The sequence below is a fragment of the Pinus tabuliformis genome, chromosome Q (genome assembly GCF_031772625.1).
Source record: "Pinus tabuliformis cultivar Carrire ecotype Pingquan chromosome Q, CPIR1, whole genome shotgun sequence".
NCBI classification, from domain to species: domain Eukaryota; kingdom Viridiplantae; phylum Streptophyta; class Pinopsida; order Pinales; family Pinaceae; genus Pinus; species Pinus tabuliformis.
In genome coordinates, this window is record NC_142296.1 from 945,468,954 (window position 1) to 945,493,202 (window position 24,249).

At 38.8% G+C, this 24,249-nt stretch overlaps 1 protein-coding gene across 1 annotated transcript in view; it reads right to left on the bottom strand.

Moving 5' to 3' along the window:
* Nucleotides 1-4,465: 4,465 nt before the first annotated feature.
* The window catches only part of LOC149222585 (serine carboxypeptidase-like 35), a 40,898-nt gene continuing 21,114 nt past the window's right edge, over nt 4,466-24,249 (bottom strand). The window contains exons 2-10 of the mRNA XM_089387635.1: nt 14,051-14,342; nt 13,784-13,891; nt 13,386-13,481; nt 13,182-13,264; nt 6,381-6,488; nt 5,907-6,188; nt 5,673-5,809; nt 5,487-5,576; nt 4,466-4,616 (exon numbers count right to left, since the gene is read on the bottom strand). Of these exons, the coding sequence (XP_089243761.1) occupies nt 4,481-4,616; nt 5,487-5,576; nt 5,673-5,809; nt 5,907-6,188; nt 6,381-6,488; nt 13,182-13,264; nt 13,386-13,481; nt 13,784-13,891; nt 14,051-14,342 (1,332 nt within the window). The 3' untranslated portion in view covers nt 4,466-4,480. The remainder of the gene's footprint in view (nt 4,617-5,486; nt 5,577-5,672; nt 5,810-5,906; nt 6,189-6,380; nt 6,489-13,181; nt 13,265-13,385; nt 13,482-13,783; nt 13,892-14,050; nt 14,343-24,249) is intronic.

A 24,249-nucleotide genomic window follows, 5' to 3' on the forward strand; every position in this document is an offset into this window, starting at 1 on the left:
CAGCAGAATCGACCCTCCTACATACGCGGTCAACACAGGTCAAAGCATGGCATACTGGCGACAAAGGCAGCAACAGCAGAGCATTCTAAAATTGATTTAGTTTTTGTTCCTTTTTGAAATCAGTTTAGGATGGAAACATTTTTAAAATCTCGACATAGTAAAAGCGGCAACAGCCATATCATGAATGTACATTCGTTTTCGAAATGTGTTGTAAAAAGACATATGTAAATACAGTCCGGTGTAATGAACGGATGGTTAATCGTTGTATCATTTGAAACAGAGTTTTGAACTTAATATCAAGAACCCAGTTACAGTCACGATCCTTGTCTTGTTGCGTTGATTTGATAACCGGTTGAATACAGTCCAGTATACCTCTGGAACGCGGACGGGCCCTGCGTTAAACTGGTATACTGTCCTTTTCGTTTTATTCGCACTTAGGGTATTACATGGTTTGCACAGTAGTTAAGATTGGTTTCCGATTTCAATAGTTAAGATTGGTTGTTGATTTCAATCGAATGCATATGGTTTGTGTTTGTGATAATGCTTGAACAGCCATCACTGAGATCGTGAATCGTGTCCTGTAAGGGATTCGATCCCTGTGTTGTCTTTTAAAGCAATGTCATGAACTTTGTTTTCATTTCAAAATCTTTTTATGATCTCTGTATATTTTTATCTTGTAGGAATATTAGTGAATGTTGGGTATTTGCTAAACAAGGGTTTTATGTATAATGTCTCTGAAAGGAGATTGAAATCTTGGTTTGCAGTGATACACAGTGTTTAATTTCAGTGTTTAATTTGGTAAATGAATTTAATGACAGTGTTGTAATCAGGTATATTAGCAGAGTGACCTAAGTGTTTGGATGATAGGAACATACCCCAATCTTCCGTAAAGAATTTTTGTGAACTACATCATAACCACTTAGCTAATAATCCTTTATGTCTATATACTTTAGACGCATGCCTCTAAGCTTATGCATCCTGGTCGATAATAAATATGGTCTAGTCTAGTACCCTAGATAGAAAACTACAATACATCTGAATGGACTCTCTCCAGAATATACTCTGCTCGATTATCTCTATCTCCAAAGGAAAAATTGGTGTATTTTCCCAAAGTACAACCCTTGCATGTATCAACTTTCTCAAGCGTACCTTTGGGAAGACCGGTAGAGATTTGTTGCAATATATTCAAAGCCCCAAGATGCAAGTGGCCCAATTGCCTATGCCACACCTCGTCGACATCTTAGCTCAACATCTTTTCCTCTTTTGAACTCAAAGTAGCACAATCCTCTACCTCTATCTTATATGGATTCTGAACTCGAATCCCTATATTTTTTACTTGACCTGTGGCTATGTGTCAAAGCAACGCCTTTCCTTTCGAAACGATCACATCATAGCCTCTTCCTCAAGCATGCCAATGGATACCAAGTTCTTCATCATTCTAGGTACATGCATAACATTATTCAAGGTGAGTGGAGGCACATGATACCTCTGAAAAGTAATAGTTCCCACACCAGTAACACTATACGTACCGTCATCACCCATCTCGATATGCATCTTGAGATATTTCTCCTCAAGTTAACTGAATAACTCTTTGTCGCCAGTCATGTGGAAATAAACTCCACTGTCTAAGTACCAGACACTTCCCATCATTGAAGACACCATGCATGCAATGAGGGAAAATTCCAATTCGAATTGGGAGGCCAAAGTCTCACCCGCTGCTCCTCCTGAGGACTTCTCCTTGGACTTCTTCAATGGACAATTTGTAGCAAAGTGACCCATCTTGTGACAATGAAAGCATTTAACTTTCGTCATATCCTTCTTCTTACCTCCAAGACAAGAATCTAATTTGGAACGAGACATTTTACCTTTCCCCTTCCTCACCTTAATCTTTAGGGCACAATTCTCTTCATCATTAGTCTTTGATGAAGAGCCATCCCTGGTGTTCCTCCTGATCTCATCCTGCATCAAATTCGACCATAGTCATTCCCAATCTGGCAACTTCTCCCGAACATTGACAGAGTCTTGATAACTATGCCAACTCTTTAGGAGTCCAAGAAGAGCAAGGCTCACCATATCCTCCTCGGAAACCATGATTCCAATACTTCCAAGTTCATCCCGACATTGAGTGAACTTGGTCAAGTACTTTGGAATCGTCTTGCCTTTATCCATCTTGATTTTATGAAGTTTATCCTTTTGGGCCAACTTCCTTTAATCATTGCTATTCTGATACAAGTCCGTCAATGTTTTCCACATAGCATGCGGGGTTTCCTTTCCATGGAGACTCAAGACAATATGATTTTGAACTTCCTCAAGGATTATCTGCCTTGCCTTTGCCACACACGTCTTCCACTTGGCTAAGTTTTGTGCATCAGTATCTGTTGGCTTAGGAATTTCCTGTTCAACAAATTCCTTCAAGCCATTGTCCTCTAGCACAGCCTCCATCATGTCCCTCCAGGCTATGAAATTCAAGTTGCCTTTCAAGGCATACTCAAGCCTCAACCCATGGAACGCGATCTGCCGATATTGAAGTATGTATGCAAATTTGACTTCCACCTGTAACCCAAAAACTCAAAACTTCGAAATCTCCTCTAGAGAGTTGATTTTAAATTAGTGATGTCTCCCTCATCCGAGCTCTGATTCGAGCGATTTTTTTTTGAAATTGGGTATATTTTCCCAAGGAATCTAGATCTGCTATTTGTTTCTGAAAATTTTTCACATAAATTTTCAGATTGGCTCTGCAAACTCTTGGCCCAAAAAATAATCTTTCTCCGATACCATGTATAAAATCCTATAGATTCACAAGCTAATGCAACTTGCTAAAGAAAGAGACAAGAATCTACTTCTACACTTTATAGCAGAAGCCCATAAACATCGAGCAAACAATATTCAATAAAGGAAGAGAATCAAAGGCACATAACACAATAAATATCTGGGGAAAGCCACAACTCAAAACCCCACTATTTGTTTTGTCTTAATCTGGAAAATCAAGATGAAATTACAATGCTTTTTCTCTCTAAAAAAATCCCAGCACTCATCAAATTCAATATCTAACTCATAAGCAAGATCAAGACCAAAGCTTAGCCTCTTCACAATCTCTCCAAGTCTCTATTATAATTTGTAATTCCTATGAAAGATAGCTTGCATTTAACTGGAAATAAAGCCTCTAAAAATTGTGCAATCCCTTAAGGATCAGTTCCTAAATGCATGCATTATCAGTGCAACTCAGAAAATCTAAAACAAATAGTACAATGTCCCTGCACTCTAGTCCTAACTGGGTCTTTCTCAAAATCGACATGCATGAGTTTCTGATGAGTAAATATTTAGTTAACTAGAGTAGCACTCGTGGAGTTCATTAGTGTCACCACTGACTGTTAACTCACTATTAGTTCTCTCAATCAGTTTGAGAACTAATTTAACTAAACAGACTCATGGAACTGAGTCTTTTATTTTACAACTCATAGTTAACTCACACTGGACTCCTATAAAGTAGGGATAACATATACATGACTTCTAAAAGACTTCCAACTCAAATTTCCTACGTTAAGTAAGTTTAATAAACTTAATTTAACTATTTTAAGTTGCTATGAGAATAGAATTCAAATTTAATTCACAATTTAATTCAAGGAAAAATTCCTTGTTGTCATTTCTCAACAATTCTCATTTCTATTGTTTTTGTAATTAAGGATGTCCTCTCAATTTGACAGTTTAAAAATTTAATTTCATATTTTGAATGTTTTAAAAGTGAAATTTTAATTTATTTCATGTTTTTTGGATATATGTAAATTCCAATTTAAACAACAGGCTCATTAGATAATTCAGTGAAATTTATATTCAAAATCCCACAGAATTTATGGTTATGGCATTTCGTGTTAAAAAATGATTATGAATTATAAGTATATTAGTTAAGAACATGTACTTCTTTAAAAAAAATCTAAGAGATAACAATTACATATTTAAATCTAAAAAGTAGAATGTGTGCATTCATATGAATCCTTTATTTCACAAACAAAAATCTTATACACCAATTTGATATATGACTTTACAATTACATAGTCAACTAGCATTTGCACCTAGTGTTGCAAAGGAAACGCCGTAAGGCATAGTGTGTGGAAGAATATTGAAACGTGAATAGGCTTTTGCGGGCTTTTTTGGAAGCAAGGGTCGATGAATTCGAGCTTTTATTTGAGGGAGCGATGCCGAAAACCGTTGAAATGGAATGCAAGCAGCCATAAATATGCATTGAACCTGTTTAGAGACCTTTGTTTGTTGTTGGAAAAAACTGTGGAGTTAAAGGTGAAGATAAATGAATGAATCCATGCGAACAACAACCGGGCAACCATATTGATTTGGAAAGGGCTATTTAAGAAATCATTATTCAAATGGGAAATTAAATTAATATGCGAACAACAACCGGGCAACCATATTGATTTGGAAAGGGCTATTTAAGAAACCATTACTGAAATTGAAAATTAAACTAGGGTTAGGCAGAAGGGTAGAGTACCGTATCTACCTGCTGGCTGTTGTACCAAGCACTCCATTCTTCTTTTATCTTAAGCCCAAGGGCATTTAAGCTATACCGTGTTGAAGTTACAGGAACTCGACCGTCGGTGTCACCACTACAAAAAATAAAACGGTATTCAATTGGAATTATAGACTGTGTTCACTGAAGTCGAACAACAACGTTTAAGATCTTAGATTAGCAATATTTCTTTCCAAATCTTTGGATGCAGTTCTGCAACTTTTTAGATGTCCAGATCAATCTCTGGGCTGCATAAGGAATGGTACCAAAGCACTAAGAATTGGGGAATAACAAAGACTGACTTGCCTGATAAACTGCTGGCTATTTGAAAGTTATGATTGAACGCAACGGAAAGGATTTGCCGTATTGAAGGTAATGGAGAAGATTTAGCACACAGATAATGAGAGGATTTGAAAATTTTATGAATGCAAGATTAAGCATCATATATACTGGACAGCGTTATCATCATCTGCAGTAGAAAATCTCATAGAAGACAGATAAAAAGTCAGTTTAAATTCAATTTGATTACTTAATCAGAATAGGAAGACTTAGGACCAGGAGAAGATTTACAGCCTCTATGCATAATAACAAAGTAGAGAACGAGATAAAGAAGATGGCAGGCATCCCATGCTCTACTATTCAAACCATGAGCAGCTACAGATAAAAAAGTACTCAATTAGTAAGGTAAGATGTGAAATATATACAGGTCTTGTAATTTCAGAGAATTAGTTTTAAATATGAAATAGAAAATATAGCTCTGGGTGCCTTGAGAGATTTGCATTACAAAGATCACGGCAATCCATTCTATTTTATATCCAATATGTAAACGGATCGCCCTGTAGGATTTCGAAGGGCAAAATATTCAAACAGCTGGATGGAATCCAGAGTAGTTAACTAAAAAATTTCTCTCCCTTGAGTCAATTCAACTGTTGCATTTTCAGAAAGCTCCAAGGACAAACTTCCGTACCTGTATACCCATATTCTTAAACCGCCCTTGATGAGCTTTCTGAAAATGGGTAGAACGGTGGTGGGAGAATCGTTCCAGGAGATCACTTCGCTGTATACAGAAAAGACATTTCCATTAATAAGGTAAGAAAGCCATAAAAACAAGAGATCCCTAGAACGAGCGAGAATTGTACAATTCTGCCCGTACCTGCACAGTGTCCAGGGATAAGAAATTTTGGTCTTGTTTGCATGTAGTGCTTTCTGCACATCAGCTCTGTTGAAATATGCTTCTGCATAATCTTCCACGCAAGGATCATAACCAGAAGGTAATTTATGCCACAGGTCCTACACGTTTAAGAGAACGGACCTTACAATGAGAAAATAACCATGGACAAGAAAGAACTAGATACTTATACGGAAGGGAGTAAGTAGTGTTAAATACATGTTTTGACAGGGATTTGGCGGATGCCGCAAGGCGTGATGTAGTTTTATCGAGCCGGTGCACACAAACGGGCGTGTACAAACTGTAAATGTCGATATCCGCGTACATTTGAATAAAGTTTCTGATGGCACTATCACACAGGGGTGATGACTCGTTATTCGACTTGGAATCGCAGGAGTCCTTGAAACTGTGATAATCTTCGTCTGAAATAACTGCGTGGCTCCATGCATAATCTATCATACCATTCAGATCATGATCATCATCCATCACTGCATTTCCCACCTTCAATAGGGAAATAACACAAAGAATTGATCCAAAGGGAAGTTTCAACAAACAAATCAATTAAAGAGTCTGGATTAAGAACAGTAAAACGTGGATTACTCTTTCAAGGAATGTAAGTTTATATCAGGTAAGAAATGTGCAAAGATTCTTGTTTATGAATGGAACGTGCAGGGTAAAAGTTAAGGTCATTACCATGAAGCCTTTGAGATTAATGACATTATCCTTGGTTGAACGGTTGTTGCGATCGAATATCACCTCTGAAAGCTGTGGCACATAATGTCCTGAGACACACAATCGGAACTTCAAGTTTCATTATTCAGAATCCGTCCTCATCTTGCATTCTTTAGAAGATCAACCGAAAGTGTAGCTTTCATAGTCTTAACTCTAATTCATTTTAAAATTTAGTTGACAATCAGACAAAAATGAGCTTATCGATGTGCCTTGAGGCTTGAACCTCTCCCTGTGATGATTAAGTTAAATATGTAAAACCTGTGACGCACCTATGAATAAGATGAACTTCAAGAGCAACCCTGGATCCTAATGCTTAGTCCATTACCTGCATAGCTTTCTCCTGTTGAAAATGTAATTTCAACGCGCACGTACTACTCCAAAAACCACCGAATGAAACCACAAAACCGCCCAGAGCATATCGCACCACCATCCAGCGAAAAGCAGTTTCCGTATTTTTGGCTCCGATGCGATTTGGTGAAGACGCGTGGCTCTCACCTGACATCAGCATCTCTGACATATCGGGAGGTAAAGCTCAGCATTAAAGTGGCTTTCGATATCGTTATCCACCGTCAGATTTACTCCATCGCTCTCCACCGTTGATCCATCAAAGCTGCATACGAACCTACATCAAATTAAAACTATTGCGTGGAGTGTTTGATTTTTGGGTTGACCGCAGTGGAAGAAAAGTCATGAATTTAATGTTTCTACGTAGATTTAGGTGGCCCTTTTTAATATGGGTATGGGCACATTTTATTATATGTTCTTTTATATATTTTCTATATACGGCATGCATTAAAGTTTAAAATCGTATGTAATAAGTTTTTGTTAGGGCGTTGACCTTTTTATTATTATGTGTATGGCACACGAGAGAAAATATACATAGGTGTTTTACAGCAGCGTAAAAGATGATGATGGTGCAGTAAAAGGAAAAACACACAGCAGTGTGTAACAGGGTTGTAATGTGTTGAGCGGCATTTTTTTTAAACAGAGGTGTAAGAAAAACCATGTGTGGTTTTGCACAGCAGTGCATAAAGAAAATGGTGGAGCGTGTTCTGTAAGCCTGTGTAAATTTTGTTTTTACAGCAGTATGTAAAAGAAGTTTTTACACTAGTTAGTAATATGTTTTTACAGCAGTAAATGTTAATGGGAATTTTTCCAGCAGTGTAAATTCTCATATGGAAACAGAGTAAATGTTTTTTTGTTTTAATGAATAGAAATCTTTTATGGTGGTGAAATACTCTGTTTCTCAGTGAAATTTTTTTAAGCTTCTCTGTGCACAAGAGGATCCTGTGGAGGTAAAACAGAGCATTGCCTCTGTGTGTTTGAATGTTTGGTTTTGGTATTTTTCCCATCAAAAATTCCCAACAGTGGTATCAGAGCTGGCTCAGGCTCTTTAAAGAAGTTAAAGAAGCTGAAGGGAGAAGGTTGTTGCTGCAGCAAAACTTCTCAGGCAGACAGAAGACTCAGACAACGAAGGGTTCAGGTATTTCTCAAAGTTTTTTCTTTGTGTTGCTGCTGAAAGAAACAGTCAGTTTTTTTTTAAATACACAGTCAAGGAATGGCCAGCACAAGCACTGGTATGGGTATGTTTAATACCCAGCTCCCACAGTTTAATGGGAAGAACTATGACTACTGGTCAATAACTATGAAAGCCTTGCTTGCTTCCCAAGACTTATGGGAAATAGTTGAAGATGGTTTTGAAGAACCAGCAGATGAAACTGAGTTCAATGCATTAACTCAGGGAGAGAAGGATCTGCTGAAGAGCAATAGGAAGAAGGATTCAAAAGCCCGTGTGTTGTTGTATCTAGCAGTAGACCAGAGTATATTTCCAAGGTTAGCAGTAGCTAAGACAGCAAATGAATCATGGGAAAACCTTAATACAGCCTATCAAGGCATGGAGAGAGTGAAGACAGCAAAACTACAATTGCTGAGAAAGGATTTTGAGAATCTGTGCATGAAGGAGTCAGATAACATTGACTCATTCTTCACTCATGTGATTGGTGTAATCACACAAATGAGAACTCATGGAGAAACCATTGAAGACAGAAGGATTGTGGAGAAAATATTGAGGGTCTTACCCTCAAGGTTTGATGCCATAGTCACCACCATTGAAGAGACAAAGGATCTCTCAAACTATTCAGTTGATGAGCTACATGCATCACTGATAACACATGAGCAGAGGTTGAGTAGGAATGAAAACTCATCTCTTGAGCAAGCCTTCAAGACCCAGATGTCCTTTGGAAGAGGAAGAGGTCAAGGAAGAGGAAACCGAAGAGGAAGAGGCAGAAGCCAGAACAGAGGTGGAAGGAACAGCCCATCAAATGCACAAGGAAGAGGCAGCAATCCAAATCAGAACCAAGGTCAAGGCAGCAGCCAACAAAGAGATCAGTATCAGGCTCAAGGACAAAGGTATGATAAATCTAATGTTCAATGCTATTATTGCAAAAAGTATGGACATTATGCTAGTGATTGTAGAAAGAAACAACATGATAAGAACAGCAGACAAAATGCAAATGTTACAAGAGAAAACAGCAGTCAAGAAAATGTCCTGTTAGCTTGTAACATGGCTGAAACACATAGTGAGAACCTATGGTTTTTAGACTCAGGTTGCAGCAACCATATGACCGGAAACATAGCTTTCTTTTCTGCTCTAGATCAGAATGTGAAATCAGAAGTCACACTAGGAACTGATAGTAAAGTGTCTGTTATGGGAAAAGGAGAAGTAAAAATATTTTCAAAGCAAGGAGAAAGGAAAACCATAGCAGATGTATACTATGTCCCCGGAATGAGATGTAATCTCTTGAGTATTGGACAGCTTGTCCATAAGGGGTACAATGTTTTCTTTAAAAATGATGTATGCACCATCATGGATATACCACCCAGCAAAAGATGCATTGCTGAAGTGAAGATGACAAGGAACAGGATGTTCCCTCTCCGGATCAGGGCAGACATGAAGAACAAAAGGGAAATGGCAGCAGTCACCCAAGAGGCCTTCCAAAGCGTGCCAAAGGATGAGAACTGGTTATGGCACTTGAGATTCGGGCATCTAAATTTTGGAGGCCTCAACTTATTGAGCAGAAAAGGAATGGTAAGAGGATTACCATTGATAGAGAAACCGGACAGCCTATGTGAAGGCTGCATTTTGGGAAAACAACACAGAGAAAGTTTTCCATCAGGGAAGAGCATAAGGGCAAAGACACCCTTAGAGATTATCCACTCAGATCTGTGTGGACCAATGCAAGCTCCATCATTAGCTGGCAGCCTATATTTCTTGACATTCATTGATGATTTTACAAGAAAGACTTGGATATATTTCCTCAAGAACAAAAGTGAAGTCTTTGAGAAATTCCAAAATTTCAAAGCACTTGTGGAGAACCAAAGCGGGCTGCACATAAAAGTATTGAGAACTGATAGAGGAGGTGAGTATATCTCAAATGAATTCCTAAAGTTTTGTAGAGAAAATGGAATACATAAACAGTTCACAACTCGGTACACTCCGCAGCAAAATGGAGTTGCTGAAAGGAAAAACAGAACCATCATGGAGATGGCAAGGAGCATGTTGAAGGAAAAGCATTTGCCAAATGAGTATTGGGCTAAAGCTGTACATTGTGCAGTTTATATATTGAACAGGTGTCCTACAAAAGCAGTCTTGAACAAAGTGCTAGAAGAGGCATGGAGTGGGAGAAAGCAAGGGGTCACCCACATGAGATTTTTTGGGTGTGTGGCCTATGCACACATACCAGATCAGCTAAGGAGGAAGTTGGACAGCAAAGGGGAGAAATGCATCTTCATTGGATACAGTGATGAATCCAAAGCCTACAGGTTGTACATCCCATCTACCAAGAAGTTTTTTGTCAGCAGAGATGTTCAATTCATTGAAGAGGAAGCTTGGGATGGAAGCATAGAGAAAACAGTGAATGTCAAGAGCTGTTTGTCTCATGATGAAGATGAAGAGGAGGTGGCTGAAATGCATCCCCAAACAGCAGCGCCAACACAAGGACAACAAGGGACCATTGAGGATCAATGAGAGTGCTTCTCCAAGCACACCACAAGGAGGAAATTCAAGTGCATCTTCAAGCACTTGCACACCAAGTGAAAGAGGTAAGAAATTTAGAAATCTAAGTGACATTTATGATGAAGGAATGAATTCCTTATTTGCCTTGTATTGTCATGTTGATGATCCTATTCATTTCGAAGATGCAATTAAAGATAGGAAATGGATAGAAGCTATGGATGAGGAGATGAATGCCATAGAGAGAAACAAAACATGGGATTTGGTTGAGTTACCAAAAGGCAAAAAAGTCATTGGTGTGAAATGGGTCTATAAGACCAAGAGCAATGCTGAAGGCAAGATAGAAAGGCACAAGGCAAGGCTGGTTGTAAAAGGGTACAAGCAGCAGTATGGGAGAGATTATGAGGAGACTTTCGCACCGGTTGCAAGAATGGAAACCGTGAGAGCAGTGCTGTCCATAGCAGCTCAAAACAAATGGAAAGTCTACCAAATGGACGTGAAGTCAGCATTCCTAAATGGAGTGTTAATGGAATATGTCTATGTGGAACAGCCTCTCGGATATGAGAAGAAAGGTGAAGAGCACAAAGTGTGCAAATTGAAGAAAGCCCTTTATGGGTTGAAGAAAGCGCCAAGAGCATGGTACAGCAGGATAGATTCATATCTATTGGATAATGAATTTTACAAATGTGAAGGAGAACCCACAGTCTACATCAAGGAAAAGAATGGTAAAATTTTAATTATTGTCTTGTATGTAGATGATGTTATTTTCACTGGAAATGATATTTATCTTATTGAGAATTTTAAATGAGTCATGAAGGATGAATTTGAAATGACTGACATGGGTTTCTTGAGATACTTCTTAGGCATAGAAGTAGATCAAAATGAAAAAGGAATTTTTATATCTCAAGCAAGATATGTAAATCAAGTTTTGGGCAGATTTAAGATGGAAGAATGCAAGGCAGCAATCACTCCCACAGTGATGTGATTAAAGCTCAGCAGAGAGGACAGCAGCAAGGATTTTGATCCTAGCCTGTACAAAAGCATTGTGGGCAGCCTTATGTATTTAACAGCAACTAGGCCTGATTTAATGTATGCTGTTAGTTTGATTTCCAGATTTATGGAGAGGCCGAAGGAGACACATTGGCAGGCAGCAAAGAGAATTTTGAGGTATGTCAAAGGTACAAAAATGTTTGGAATTTTATATAATGTCTCAGGACATTCAGATTTAATTGGATACACTGATAGTGATTGGGCTGGAAGTGTAGATGATCGGAAGAGCACTTCCGGTTATGTTTTTCATATGGTTTCAGGAGCCATTTCATGGGCTTCTAAGAAGCAGTCCATTGTAGCATTGTCTACAGCAGAGGCTGAATATGTGGCAGCTACAGCAGCAGCATGTCAATCAGTGTGGATGAGAAGAATGTTGAAAAGCTTAGGCCAAGAGCAGGCAAAAGCGACAGTCATATTTTGTGACAATAGCTCAGCTATTGCATTGTCAAAGAATTCAGTGTTTCATAAAAGAACGAAACACATTGATACAAGGTTTCACTACATCAGAGAATTGGTGAACAATGGAGAAATCGTCTTAGAACATTGCAGGACTCAAGAACAGGTTGCAGACATCTTGACAAAGCCACTTGATCAGAAAAGCTTTGATTTTTTGAGGAAGTGTCTCGGTATGACCGAATGTCCAGCAGTTGAAATTAAAGGGGAGTGTTGAAAATGTAATTTCAACGCGCACGTACTACTCCAAAAACCACCGAACGAAACCACAAAACCGCCCAGAGCATATTGCACCACCATCCAGCGAAAAGCAGTTTCCGTATTTTTGGCTCCGATGCGATTTGGTGAAGACGCGTGGCTCTCACCTGACATCAGCATCTCTGACATATCGGGAGGTAAAGCTCAGCATTAAAGTGGCTTCCGATATCTTTCTCCACCGTCGGATTTACTCCATCGCTCTCCACCGTTGATCCATCAAAGCTGCATACGAACCTGCATCAAATTAAAACTATTGCGTGGAGTGTTTGATTTTTGGGTTGACCGCCGTGGAAGAAAAGTCATGAATTTAATGTTGCTACGTAGATTTAGGTGGCCCTTTTTAATATGGGTATGGGCACGTTTTATTATATGTTCTTTTATATATTTTCTATATACGGCATGCATTAAAGTTTAAAATCGTATGTAATAAGTTTTTGTTAGGGCGTTGACCTTTTTATTATTATGTGTATGGCACACGGGAGGAAATATACATAGGTGTTTTACAGCAGCGTAAAAGATGATGATGGTGCAGTAAAAGGAAAAACACACAGCAGTGTGTAAAAAGACAAGAACAGGGTTGTAATGTGTTGAGCGGCATTTTTTTAAAACAGAGGTGTAAGAAAAACCATGTGTGGTTTTGCACAGCAGTGCATAAAGAAAATGGTGGAGCGTGTTCTGTAAGCCTGTGTAAATTTTGTTTTTACAGCAGTATGTAAAAGAAGTTTTTACACCAGTTAGTAATATGTTTTTACAGCAGTAAATGTTAATGGGAATTTTTCCAGCAGTGTAAATTCTCATATGGAGACAGAGTAAATGTTTTTTTGTTTTAATGAATAGAAATCTTTTATGGTGGTGAAATACTCTGTTTCTCAGTGAAATTTTTTTAAGCTTCTCTGTGCACAAGAGGATCCTGTGGAGGTAAAACAGAGCATTGCCTCTGTGTGTTTGAATGTTTGGTTTTGGTATTTTTCCCATAAAAAATTCCCAACATCTCCAGCTATGTAAAACTCACGAGATTTGTACTGTGGAAACCTTTTGAACCAATTTAACAGGAAAGTGTACGAATCCTCAGCTGCAAATTCAAGCGGAATAGCGTTTTATTCATTGCTTTTCCTCTCTAGGCATAAGGGTTTAAGTATTAACATAACGCAAAGCCACAGAGAAAGAAAATCAGACTGTGAATAGTACTACACCTGTAATTCTGTCACCTAGTTCATTCAAATCCAAGGATCTATTTGTGTAAGAGAAGCCAACTCCAACAGGTGCCTCCAAGAATAAAATATTTGCCACTAAAATACAGTAAAAAAGATAATAAAATAAAGACCGGAGACTCTGGCTTTAAAGCAAAAATACTAACAGTTAAAATGTTGCAATAAACATAACACACTCATTCAGATGGTAGCAAGTGGTAGAGATGTGAAAGTCCGGAACGTCATTAAATTTGTATTTCTAGTCCATGATGAGTAAGTGCAAGCGGGAAAGGGAGCAGAGAAATACACCGATAAAAATGAAAATAAACTATCACTGTACATCCAGGTCTCAGTCCAAAGTGTTCCATAAAAGCAAATGTAGAAAGAAAAGGGTGAATAACCTTTATTCCAAGAAAATTTGTTTAAGCGAAGGTGTGGTGCGTTCTTCTCCACCAGAAACGGCCCTAATTCCAAAGCCGCTCCGTAGCCGACGGATGAGCAACCTGGTCCTGAATTTACGCATTGCAGATATGTCACTTACTCATCTGGCCGTTACCCTAGTTTACTTCATTGCTATGCTATGAAGTTGTGGATTCACACATACCACAATGAAAAGGTATGGAGTGGAAGCAGGTAAGGCAAGGTTAGGCAAAAATAAGGTAAGGTACCTCCATTTAACCAGAGAACAAGAGGTTTCTGTGATGCATTTTCAGCAGCTTCAAAGAACCAGTAAAACAGAGCCTTGCCGCTCTCTTTATTTAGATTGACATATCCCGAATAATGAGCGAAATCGACCGGTGGCTGACCGGGAAGATTGACAACTCTGTCGGCTTCTGCTTCCGTGAGTCTGCCATGATCACCCGCACATTGCCAGAATAGCAAAACCAGACCCGCATGCAGGTCAACCTCTGCAGGTCGCTTCTGCAGGTCCGCCGCCGCCCCCTCAACACCCTCTAAACCCTAAAAAACTTTAACCTCTTAATCAACGGCTCATTTTTCTGCAATCGTCTAACACTAGATCTAAGGGCTACCATTACGACACGAAGACATTTTGGGAGGTTGATTTCAGAGGGGAACGCCTTACGGCGTAAATATAGAGGAGAGTATCTATGTTTTTATAGACTTCTAATAGTGAAATCGATACACATAAATAATTTCCTCTTCAAAAAATTCATATGCAGGAAATCAACCAAGGGCCTCGTGACCTTGGTTGTTATTTTATTTATTTACATAGGAAATCAACCATGGGTTGCTACAATATACTTGTTGCTTTGGGTAATTTATTTTTATGGGAAGGATGTACTTCAAGGACAAATATATGATCAGTGGAGTGTGGTCAATATGAGACTTTATGTGAATCTTGCAGCAAAGTTTCTTGTTTCACATCGTCAGATCAGATTTATATTGTCAAGCATTGCAGGAGGAGTACTTCTCTCCACCTGGTTCTTCCCTTTGCTCTTGATTTCAAAGGGGGGAGAATACTTGGTGGTATTTTGCAAGAGTTTGAAATCAAGTCCAAAGGGGTAAATTGTTGGCATTATGGCTATATGTTTTCCTTGTGTCAACCTAGATGATTTCATGAGAACTCTACAACACTCACAGGAAAAGGCATTGCAATTAATTACTATTTGGTTAATGTTGATTGGTTAATATGATTTGATTCAAATGGTCCATGTAAATTAGAAAATTTGTTAATGTGACTTAATGGTCCATGGGAGTTGGTCAAAATAGTATTTTATAATGTGGTCGGTTATTAACATGAACATTTGTTATGCTCTTGACCTACAAGAAATTCCAGAATACCAAATATGCGAAGAAATACAACTCAGAACACAGAATAAAATGTGAAAAAACAGCAAGTATTTTATTATTTATATATAGATGCAATGTTCACTTGCCTCTTTGAGGGGGAAACCTCCAACAGAGCAGAGCTCAATTACAAATTAGACTTGGTGACCTTTCCCTTCTAACTACAACTATTTATAGCTAAATGACCTCCAACAACCCAACGACTAGTGGTCCTTTTCATAACATGGGTTAACCACTTTATTTATTAATTATGGCCCGTTTGCAACTAACTGTGGTCCCTTTCTTAAATGTGGGTCAACCACTTAAAATTATTAATATGGGCTTTATTGACTCTCTAACTAACTATTACTATGACTTGGCCCCATTGGGTCTATTACATAAATAAAGGGGTTAGGGTTGGACCCTAACATGCCCTCTCCCATCAAAAGCAGCCTTGTCCTCAAGGATGAAGCTACAGAAACTGCTAAAGAATAGTGGTTGGTTCCCAGGTTGCATCTTCTGGAGAGGCATCTTTCCACTTGACGAGGAATTCCTTGATCGTGTGGTCATGCATATGTCTTTCACGAGTATCGAGGACCTGTTCTGGTTGGAGCCAAAGTGAACCTTCCTTGTCCAATTCAGGTAGAATAGTTTGAATTCTACAATTTTTCCCCACCAATTTCTTGCAGCATGAGACATGAAAGACTAGATGGATTTTGAAGTTGGTGGCAAGGCCAGATTGCAGGCTACTTCTCCAATGCATTGAAGTATTTGATAAGGTCCATAGAATTTTGAAGCTAGTTTCTAGTCGCCCTTTTCTTTGAGTAATGTTTGCTTATATGGTTGTAGCCACAGGAATACTCGATCCCCTTCTTGAAATGTGCGCTCTGAAAAATGTTGTTCTGCCTGTTGCTTCATTCGATTATGAGCTTGTGGAGATTATCTTCGAGACGAGCTAACATGGTGGCATAGTGATGTAGGAGTTGATCAACTGCTTGCACCTTAGAGCATCTAGGGATATAAGAAATAGGTGAAGGTGGGAGTTTTCCATATACTGCTTCATATGGAGTCATCTTGGTAGCTTCATGATAGTTAGTATTATACCACTATTCAGCTAAAGGTAGCCACTGTATCCATTGATGTTGCTTTTATGAAGTGAAGCACCTTAGATATGTCTCCAAACATTTGTTGACTACTTCAGTTTGACCATCAGTTTGGGGATGATAGGAAGTAATTAGTTGGATTTGGGTGCCTTGTAGCTTGAAAATTTCTTGCCAAAATGTGTTGGTGAAAGTTAGGTCACAATCAGACACAATGGAAGTTGACATGCTATGCAGTTTGAAGATTTGGTCCATGAAAGCTTGATTCACCAAAGTGGGGGTAAATGGGTGGGGTAGAGCGCAAAAATGAGTATATTTAGAAAGTTTGTCCACAACCACCATGATGACGATTTTGTTGCCCGAATTTGGGAGATGAGTAATGAAATCCATGGAAACATCTGTCCAGACGGAGGCGGGGAGTGGAAATGGTTGTAAGGTTCCTGGTAACCTGATTGTTTCTCCTTTGTGGCGTTGACACACATCACATTCAGTTACAAAAGTAAGAATTTCATTTTTCATGCTCATCCAAAAGAAATAACGACGAGTACGAGCATAAGTCTTTTGAAATCTTGCATGCCCTAAAGTGGGAGATGAGCGCAACTCTTCCAAAATATGGGTTTTGAGGGTGGGTTTCAGCGATATAACTACTTGATCCTTGTAGAGAATAATATCATCCTTCTAAGAGTAGCCGACTGAGGAATTAGGATCTTCTCTCAAGTTATTAATAAGTTGGGAGAGAGAAGGGTGTGAAATCCATTCCTTGTGGGCTTCTTCAATCCAATCTAGTATGGGAAGAGAGATTGATAACAAGGTGCTTTCATCCTCAAATTGGTCTGATAAAGCATCAACTACTACATTGTCACACCCTTTCTTGTAACTTATCTCATAATCATATCCCAACATTTTGGCCAGCCATTTATTTTGTTGTAGCGAGGATAGATGTTGCTCCAAAAAATATTTGAGGCTTTGATGGTCTGTGTGGATTTGGAAACGCCACCCTAATAAGTATGGTTGTCAGGTATCTATTGCATGTAATATGGCCATCATCTCTTTCTCATAGGTAGATTGACCCAGATGTTTCCCACTCAGTTGTTGGCTGGTGAAATCCAAGGGTTGACCTTCCTACATTAAGACAACACAATACCAGTATTGGAAGCATCACATTCAATCACAAAAGATTTGGTGAATTCCAGTAGTGCCAATACTGGAGTGGAACACATGGCCTGTTTGAAAGCCATAAACGCCTGTTGTGTTGCATCAATCCAGAGGAATGAATTTTTATTGAGAAGGTTAGTGAGGCATCTAGCAATGCGACCATAATTGCAAACAAATTTGTGATAGTAGCCAATGAGACCCAAGAATCCCCTCAAACTCTTCAAGGTTTTTGGTTGGGGCCAATCTTGCATTGCCTATATATTTTTGGGATCAACCCTGACACCTTCATGACCCACAATGTGTCCAAAATACTCGACTTCTTACACACCAAAAGAGCACTTGGACAATTTGACAAATAATTTGTGATTCCAGAGCAATTGCAAGATCAGGTCTACATGTTGAAGATGTTTTTCCTAAGTTAGGTTGTAGATGAGAATGTTATCAAAGAAGACGAGGACAATTTTTTGGAGATATGGTTTCAGTAGCTGATTCATGAGGCTTTGAAAAGTAGATGGAGCATTACAGAGACCAAATGGCATGACCAAGAATTCATAATGGCCTTCATGAGTTCAGAAAGCAGTCTTGGGAATGTCTAGTTCTTTCATGCATATTTGGTGATAGCCAGAGCGAAGATCTAGCTTGGTAAAGAATTGAGCACCATGTAGTTCATCAAGAAGATCATCAACAATTGGAATAGGGAATTTGTCTTTGACAGTGAGCTTGTTGAGGGCTCAAAAGTCCAAACACATGTGCCATTCTCCATCTTTCTTTAGCACCATGACCACTGGTGATGAATAAGGATTGATGCTAGGAAGAATAACAATTGCTTCAAGGAGTTCCTTGATGATTTTTTTAATTTCATTCTTTTGGGTGAAAGGATATCAATATGGGCGCACATTAGGCGTTTGGGCCCCTGGGACCAAAGGGATGTTATGATCATGTTCACCTCTAAAGGGTGGAAGCTCTTTAGGTTTGTAAAATACCTACTGGTGGCGGTCTAAGACCTACTACATATCAAGATGAATATGAAGAGTAGTGGCTTCAATGGCCTGGATGGAATTAAACTGGGCGATGACTCCATGATGGCCCTTTTTCAACAACTTTTCCATTTGATGCAAGTTGATGATAGTAGGAGCACCTGCCTAGAGTCCATGTAGTGTATGAATGTGGTCATTCCACTTAAAGCTCATAGATAACTCCTGTAAATCCATTATGATCGGGCCTAATGTGTGAATCCATTCAGCACCCAAGACAATGTCACAACCACCCATATTAATCGTAAACATGTGGTTCCTTAGGTGGTAGTCTCCCATCTGAAGTTTAATGTTTTCGCAGTGGCCTTCACATTTCATTGTCCCCCCATCAGTAATAAGGACTCGGAAATTAGAGACTACTCGTACAAAACAATGAACAACTTCAGCGACTTGCTTATAGATAAAGTTATGAGTGTTGCCACTATCAATCAATACCACTACTAGGCGATGTTTAAGAAAGCCTTTGATTTTGAGAGTTTGGGGCGCAGAAATGCCCGCCAAAGCATGTAGCGAGATAACTAGTTCATCGGCCATAGTTGTGAGATCATTGTCATGTTGGTTTCCTCAACTTCGTCCTTTGGCCCCCCAAGGGGTGGGGCTTCCTCAAATGAGCTATGATCAGTAACATCAATTTGAAAAAAATTTGGTTCCTTGCATTTATGCTCCAAGGAGTATTTTTCATCACAGTAGTAGCACAATCCTTGTTTTCTTCATCCAACCATTTCTGTTGGATACACCTTTTGAACCTTAAGTGTTTGGGTAGAGCCCTAAGCCTAGGTGGGACGCCCCTTGGCTATGAAATTTGGACAAGTAGACTAGGCAGCTAAGGAACGTTTCACCTCAACAGCCTTTTTGCAAGCATCCATCCATGTAGGTGGGTGGTGCATCTAGACATGTGCTTGGATGGCTTCTTTGAGACCACTAATGAAACACTCCAAGTAGAATTCATCTTCTAGACCTTCTGTTCGGATGGCCAATGTCTCAAAGGCTACAATGTCGTCTTTTAATGTGCCTGTCTGTCGGAGCTTAGTGAGACGGCCCAAAAAATTAGATTCTATGTCAAAGTAGTCACAAATGACTTTTGAGAACACGTGCCAAGTTATGTTCCTAGGATAACATTTCAAATGCCACTGCCACCATTTCCATCTCTCTTGGTTCAAGTAAAGGGATCCCACGCATAGTTTAGTTTGATCATCGTAGATATCATTCAGGGTGAAATATTGTTCCATTTTTGAAATTGTTGACAAGGTTAATCCTCTTTGCGGATAAAGACAATCCCTCTAGCCCAATGAGTGGGTCTAGCAACTTAAGGGACAATCAACTAGACATCTTCCTAGATTATGATTGAAAAATAGAATAAGAGATAAGGCCTACCTTTCTCTGATGCTAATCCAATTTCCTTTATTGATATCCTCAAGCTGCTTGTGTCAAGGTCTTGTTCCTGCATCTTTCAGCACTTATATACATGCACAACTAACCAAGAGAAAACAAAGCATACCAAAACTAATAGAAAATCCAATAATAATCTATTTAGTTGATCAAGGAATGCCAAACAAATACATACATGAACATATATATTTTGGGAAGATGAACTAGTAGTTGTATTATTATTTAAAGAATAAAGGAGAAGCTTACAAACATAGCCTTGATGTTGAAAGTCTCTCCTTGAGTGGTAATCCTGTAGAAATTTTGAATAATTTAACACATCTTCACAGAGATTATCCTAATCATACAATTATAAGCGGAACATGTATAATACATAATCTCCTCTACGTTGATCATCAATTTACAGAAGCAGAAACATTCACGGGCACACATAGAAGCATCAATCAAACTCATTAACACAGTATGTATCCCGGGGAAAGCATCTCACTAAAAACCCCACACTATCTGTATATTATATTGATTGAATCATGTAACAATACACAACATAATACTTCTCACAAGTATCTCCACCTGTTACACACAATACAGCTCAGATCTGATCTCCAAATCTATTCCACTGCTTTCCTGCCTCCACTGCTCAATACCTGCTCAAGAACTGATGAGAATGACTTGCCAAACTCGTATTTCACCTCAAAATAATCACTCACACTTTGTTGGACGTGAGCACAAGCTATAATGTGGGCAAATACGTGAGCAAACTCATTGGCATACTCAATCCCTTTATTGTGCAAGATCTGGTGCACAACTATAGTCACAACTGATAGCAATCTGATTCTCTAACACCTGCCCCTGCTGAACTGAACATGCACTGACATGCAACTGAGTTAACTGATGTATTAATTAGTTGTATTATGAGTTAATAACTTGTGAATTAATTAATAACTAATTCACCCAACTCATCTCTAGTCTATTTTCCAGTTAGACTAAATACAACCAGTTTAACAAAGCTAAACTGAACACAACTCCATCAACTGCACCTCCAGTCCACTAAACTCAACTGATTGAGTTCTAACTGAAGTCATGCATGCAAATATTAGTCATCCCATAGGTAACCACGCATTTCCCTCTCGGATCTGCATGTACCACATTCGTAGCTCATCCTGAAGTGCTCCAAGAGAATAAGATTAAGTTTATAGACCAAATATTATTGTGAGATAATAATATTTGACTTTTCTATTTTTGACAGTCAGTCTAAAAATAGACTTTGATCACTCACACTGTGATCATTCACACTTTGATAAAAAATAGAAGTCCATCTATTTTTCCCGACTTGACCAATCATCCATAAACAACAACCTGCAATCCATAGACATGATCCATATGTCTAAAAATAGACATAGTCTAAAAAATAGACTTGCGCCAAAAATAGCCTGCGAGCCCACTTAGTGAAGGCGACTCTTTTCACTAAGCTCCATCATCTTGTTGCAATCTCAACAAGAATTTCTTGTTGCACACTTTTCAATAAATCCAAGTCCAAGCCAAGAAACTCTCCAACGCTCCTTCTCCAAGTATAATGAATAACCTCTAAGCACAAGCTTGGCATAGGGGTGCAAATGGACATAGATCAACCATTTGGGAATGGTAGAGGGGAAATTTATAGGCTGGGAGAGGGAGTTGGACCTCCTCCAAAGATAGGATTAGGCCCAGATCTTAAGGAGGTAGCTCATAGGGATGATACCAAGAGGTCAAATTAGGAGGATTCAACCTCATCTATGCAAAACCGCCTCCAGCTCGCCACTCTGGAAGCTTCTATATCACAAAGCTTCTTGTCCTCTTTGGGAAAACTTCCTTTTTGAGATCATCGCGAGTATAAGATAGAATAGAGATATGACATCGCTAGCTTAACAAGGTGCAATAGGTGATCATCGCAGTTTTGAGCTTCATAAGGGCAATGATCTTCATTTTAGGGTTTCATGAGCCATTTCTTCAGGGAAAGCTCCAGATATTTTCCAAGAAAAGTTAAAGGAGAGATCTGAGTTGTATACATTAATAATTATATTGTATAATGATCTTGGTTTGGGCACTTCAGGGTATGTCACAAGGAAGTGCAGGAGGTGTGACAAAATACTGTGTAACAGATTCCCCCTAAATCATGAAGGCAGAATGAGGAGTGATGGCTAAAATGCTTTACGAGCTTTTGGCAAGGACGAGGACACACACTGTCAAGAGACTTGCAAATCAAGGACGCATATACATATACATATTTGAGATTAAGACATGAATCCACGGCATGGATGCAACCATCCGGATGATGAAGACTATATAAAAATATCCATGGTATGGGTGCAACCATCCAGATAACAAGGATCAGTATAAATATTAAGTCTCACGGTATGGTCACAACCATCCATATAGTAGAAACATGTGTACAATCATGAATAACATAAAACTCCATGCTGCTTGAGCCATAACAGGTAGGACTCAGGGTCTTATGCTCCATCCTGACCCAATTAATATACGAATCCCAGCATGCGAATAAATGTTTTGAAGTCGAACATGCTAGAAAACCTTTGATTACCTGTCAATGATGTGGACCGTTAATAAGTATGAGAGAAACCACCAATAATGGCAATGGCCCTCAAGGTACAATAGTACAATCTATGGATGTGATAATGAATTTGATGTAGAACACTCGTGGAATCACCGGATCGAATGCCAATAATGAAGACCTGGTCTCGAATGCGAAGAACTGACCATTAAGGCATGTCATCTCTAAGGTACTAAAAGGGGGTTCCTAAGTCATCTTCCTGGATAGTGAGCTGAAGTCAATAGGAAATGACCCATCGAAGGAGGGAAATGATGAATCCCCCATCATCGACATGAAACAAGGACTAAATTGGAATGATATTTAGGACCATAGCAATGACTCAAACAATGTATAGGTAAATAACTGCAGATTGGACTTCTCTTGAACATATTGGCGACACAACTCCGGAGTGTGGCAACACATCAATCAACACGGAACTAAAGGTCATGATGACAGTGTGGAATAGTCTAATGAAGGCAATATGAATCACCCAAACTCGGGAGGACAAGTGACTAAGTGAGGATATCCCAAACCTGACACGAGAGCAGAAGAGTGTCATGTTCAAGAGCGACATGCTACCTATACAAAGGATGTCTCATCTTCATTTCCCCCTGCTATTTCTAGCAAGTACCCCAATTATTTTTATCACAAGCTTGAAGGGGATATCATATGCTTGTTATGTAAGTTCATTCTTCAAATGAATCCATCCTAGTAAGTTTTACAAGCCCTTGGAAGGAGAAGCTTGGTCCCGTCATGGTGACGAGAATTTCGTCGTAAAATTTTAATGAGCCTGGCATAAGAATAACTCGGTATCTTTTTCATTTTTAGATAATTTGAAAAATAAATGAAAAAGAAAACTCCATCATGTCCCTTTCGGTAATTTGTCCCTCGAACCCGAAAAGGTATAAAACAATATCTGAGGGAACCTATTGACCATGTCAACCAAGGTGTACCTTTTTTCATAAATAGTCAGTCTCAGCCCAGAAAAGGCGTAAACATATATTGATGTGACATCGATTCATTTACTTTAACAAGTTTGAAATGACAAGTACTCGAAAATATTTTCAGTTTTCGAGAGTCAGAAAAGAGTTGAAAGATGACTCCAAGGGGGTTCCTTTTTCGTTTATTTAAGGAGTCCGAAAAAAGATAAAATAAAACTCCTAGAAATGGTCAATAATGATCACTGTTCACATTGAAGGCACCTGTAACTACACAAGAAACACACCCATCACTGATATTAAGAAAATATTAAAATATTAGAAAAATATTTGACAAAATGACTCTCAAAACTTATAAATAGGCAAAAGTAACTTCATCTTTTACCGTTTTACCAAACTGAGCTCTAAAAGTGTTTTTTGTGCCCTAATTTCCTTGATTTTCTAGTGGTTGTTCTGGGAGATTTGGGGTGCCATTTCACGATCCGTTTGCGATAGGTAAGAGCCTCATCCTTGCTCTTGCATTTCGTTACAATTTTATGCAATTTTAACAGTGAATTTTAAGCTAGAAAAGAGGATTTTTAAAATTTAGGTCATCGGTGACCATCGCGGGTATGGTCATTAGACCCACAATGGTCACGCTTGAGCCTAAAGGCTCGTGCAATGCCATCGCATTGTTTTGAAAAACAAGTGTGATGGCACTGAGAGCCGTTTTGGAGATTAAAAACTCATTTTAAAGCAAAAAATGTGGATTTTTATCCATGGAAAAAGCATTAAAAAGTTTCTAAATGTTGTTTGCAAGAGAAATATGGTCCTAGAGTGGAAAGAAAGAGGCCATGAGGCCAAGGATGACCAATCATCTCAAGATCCGGCATGCATAAA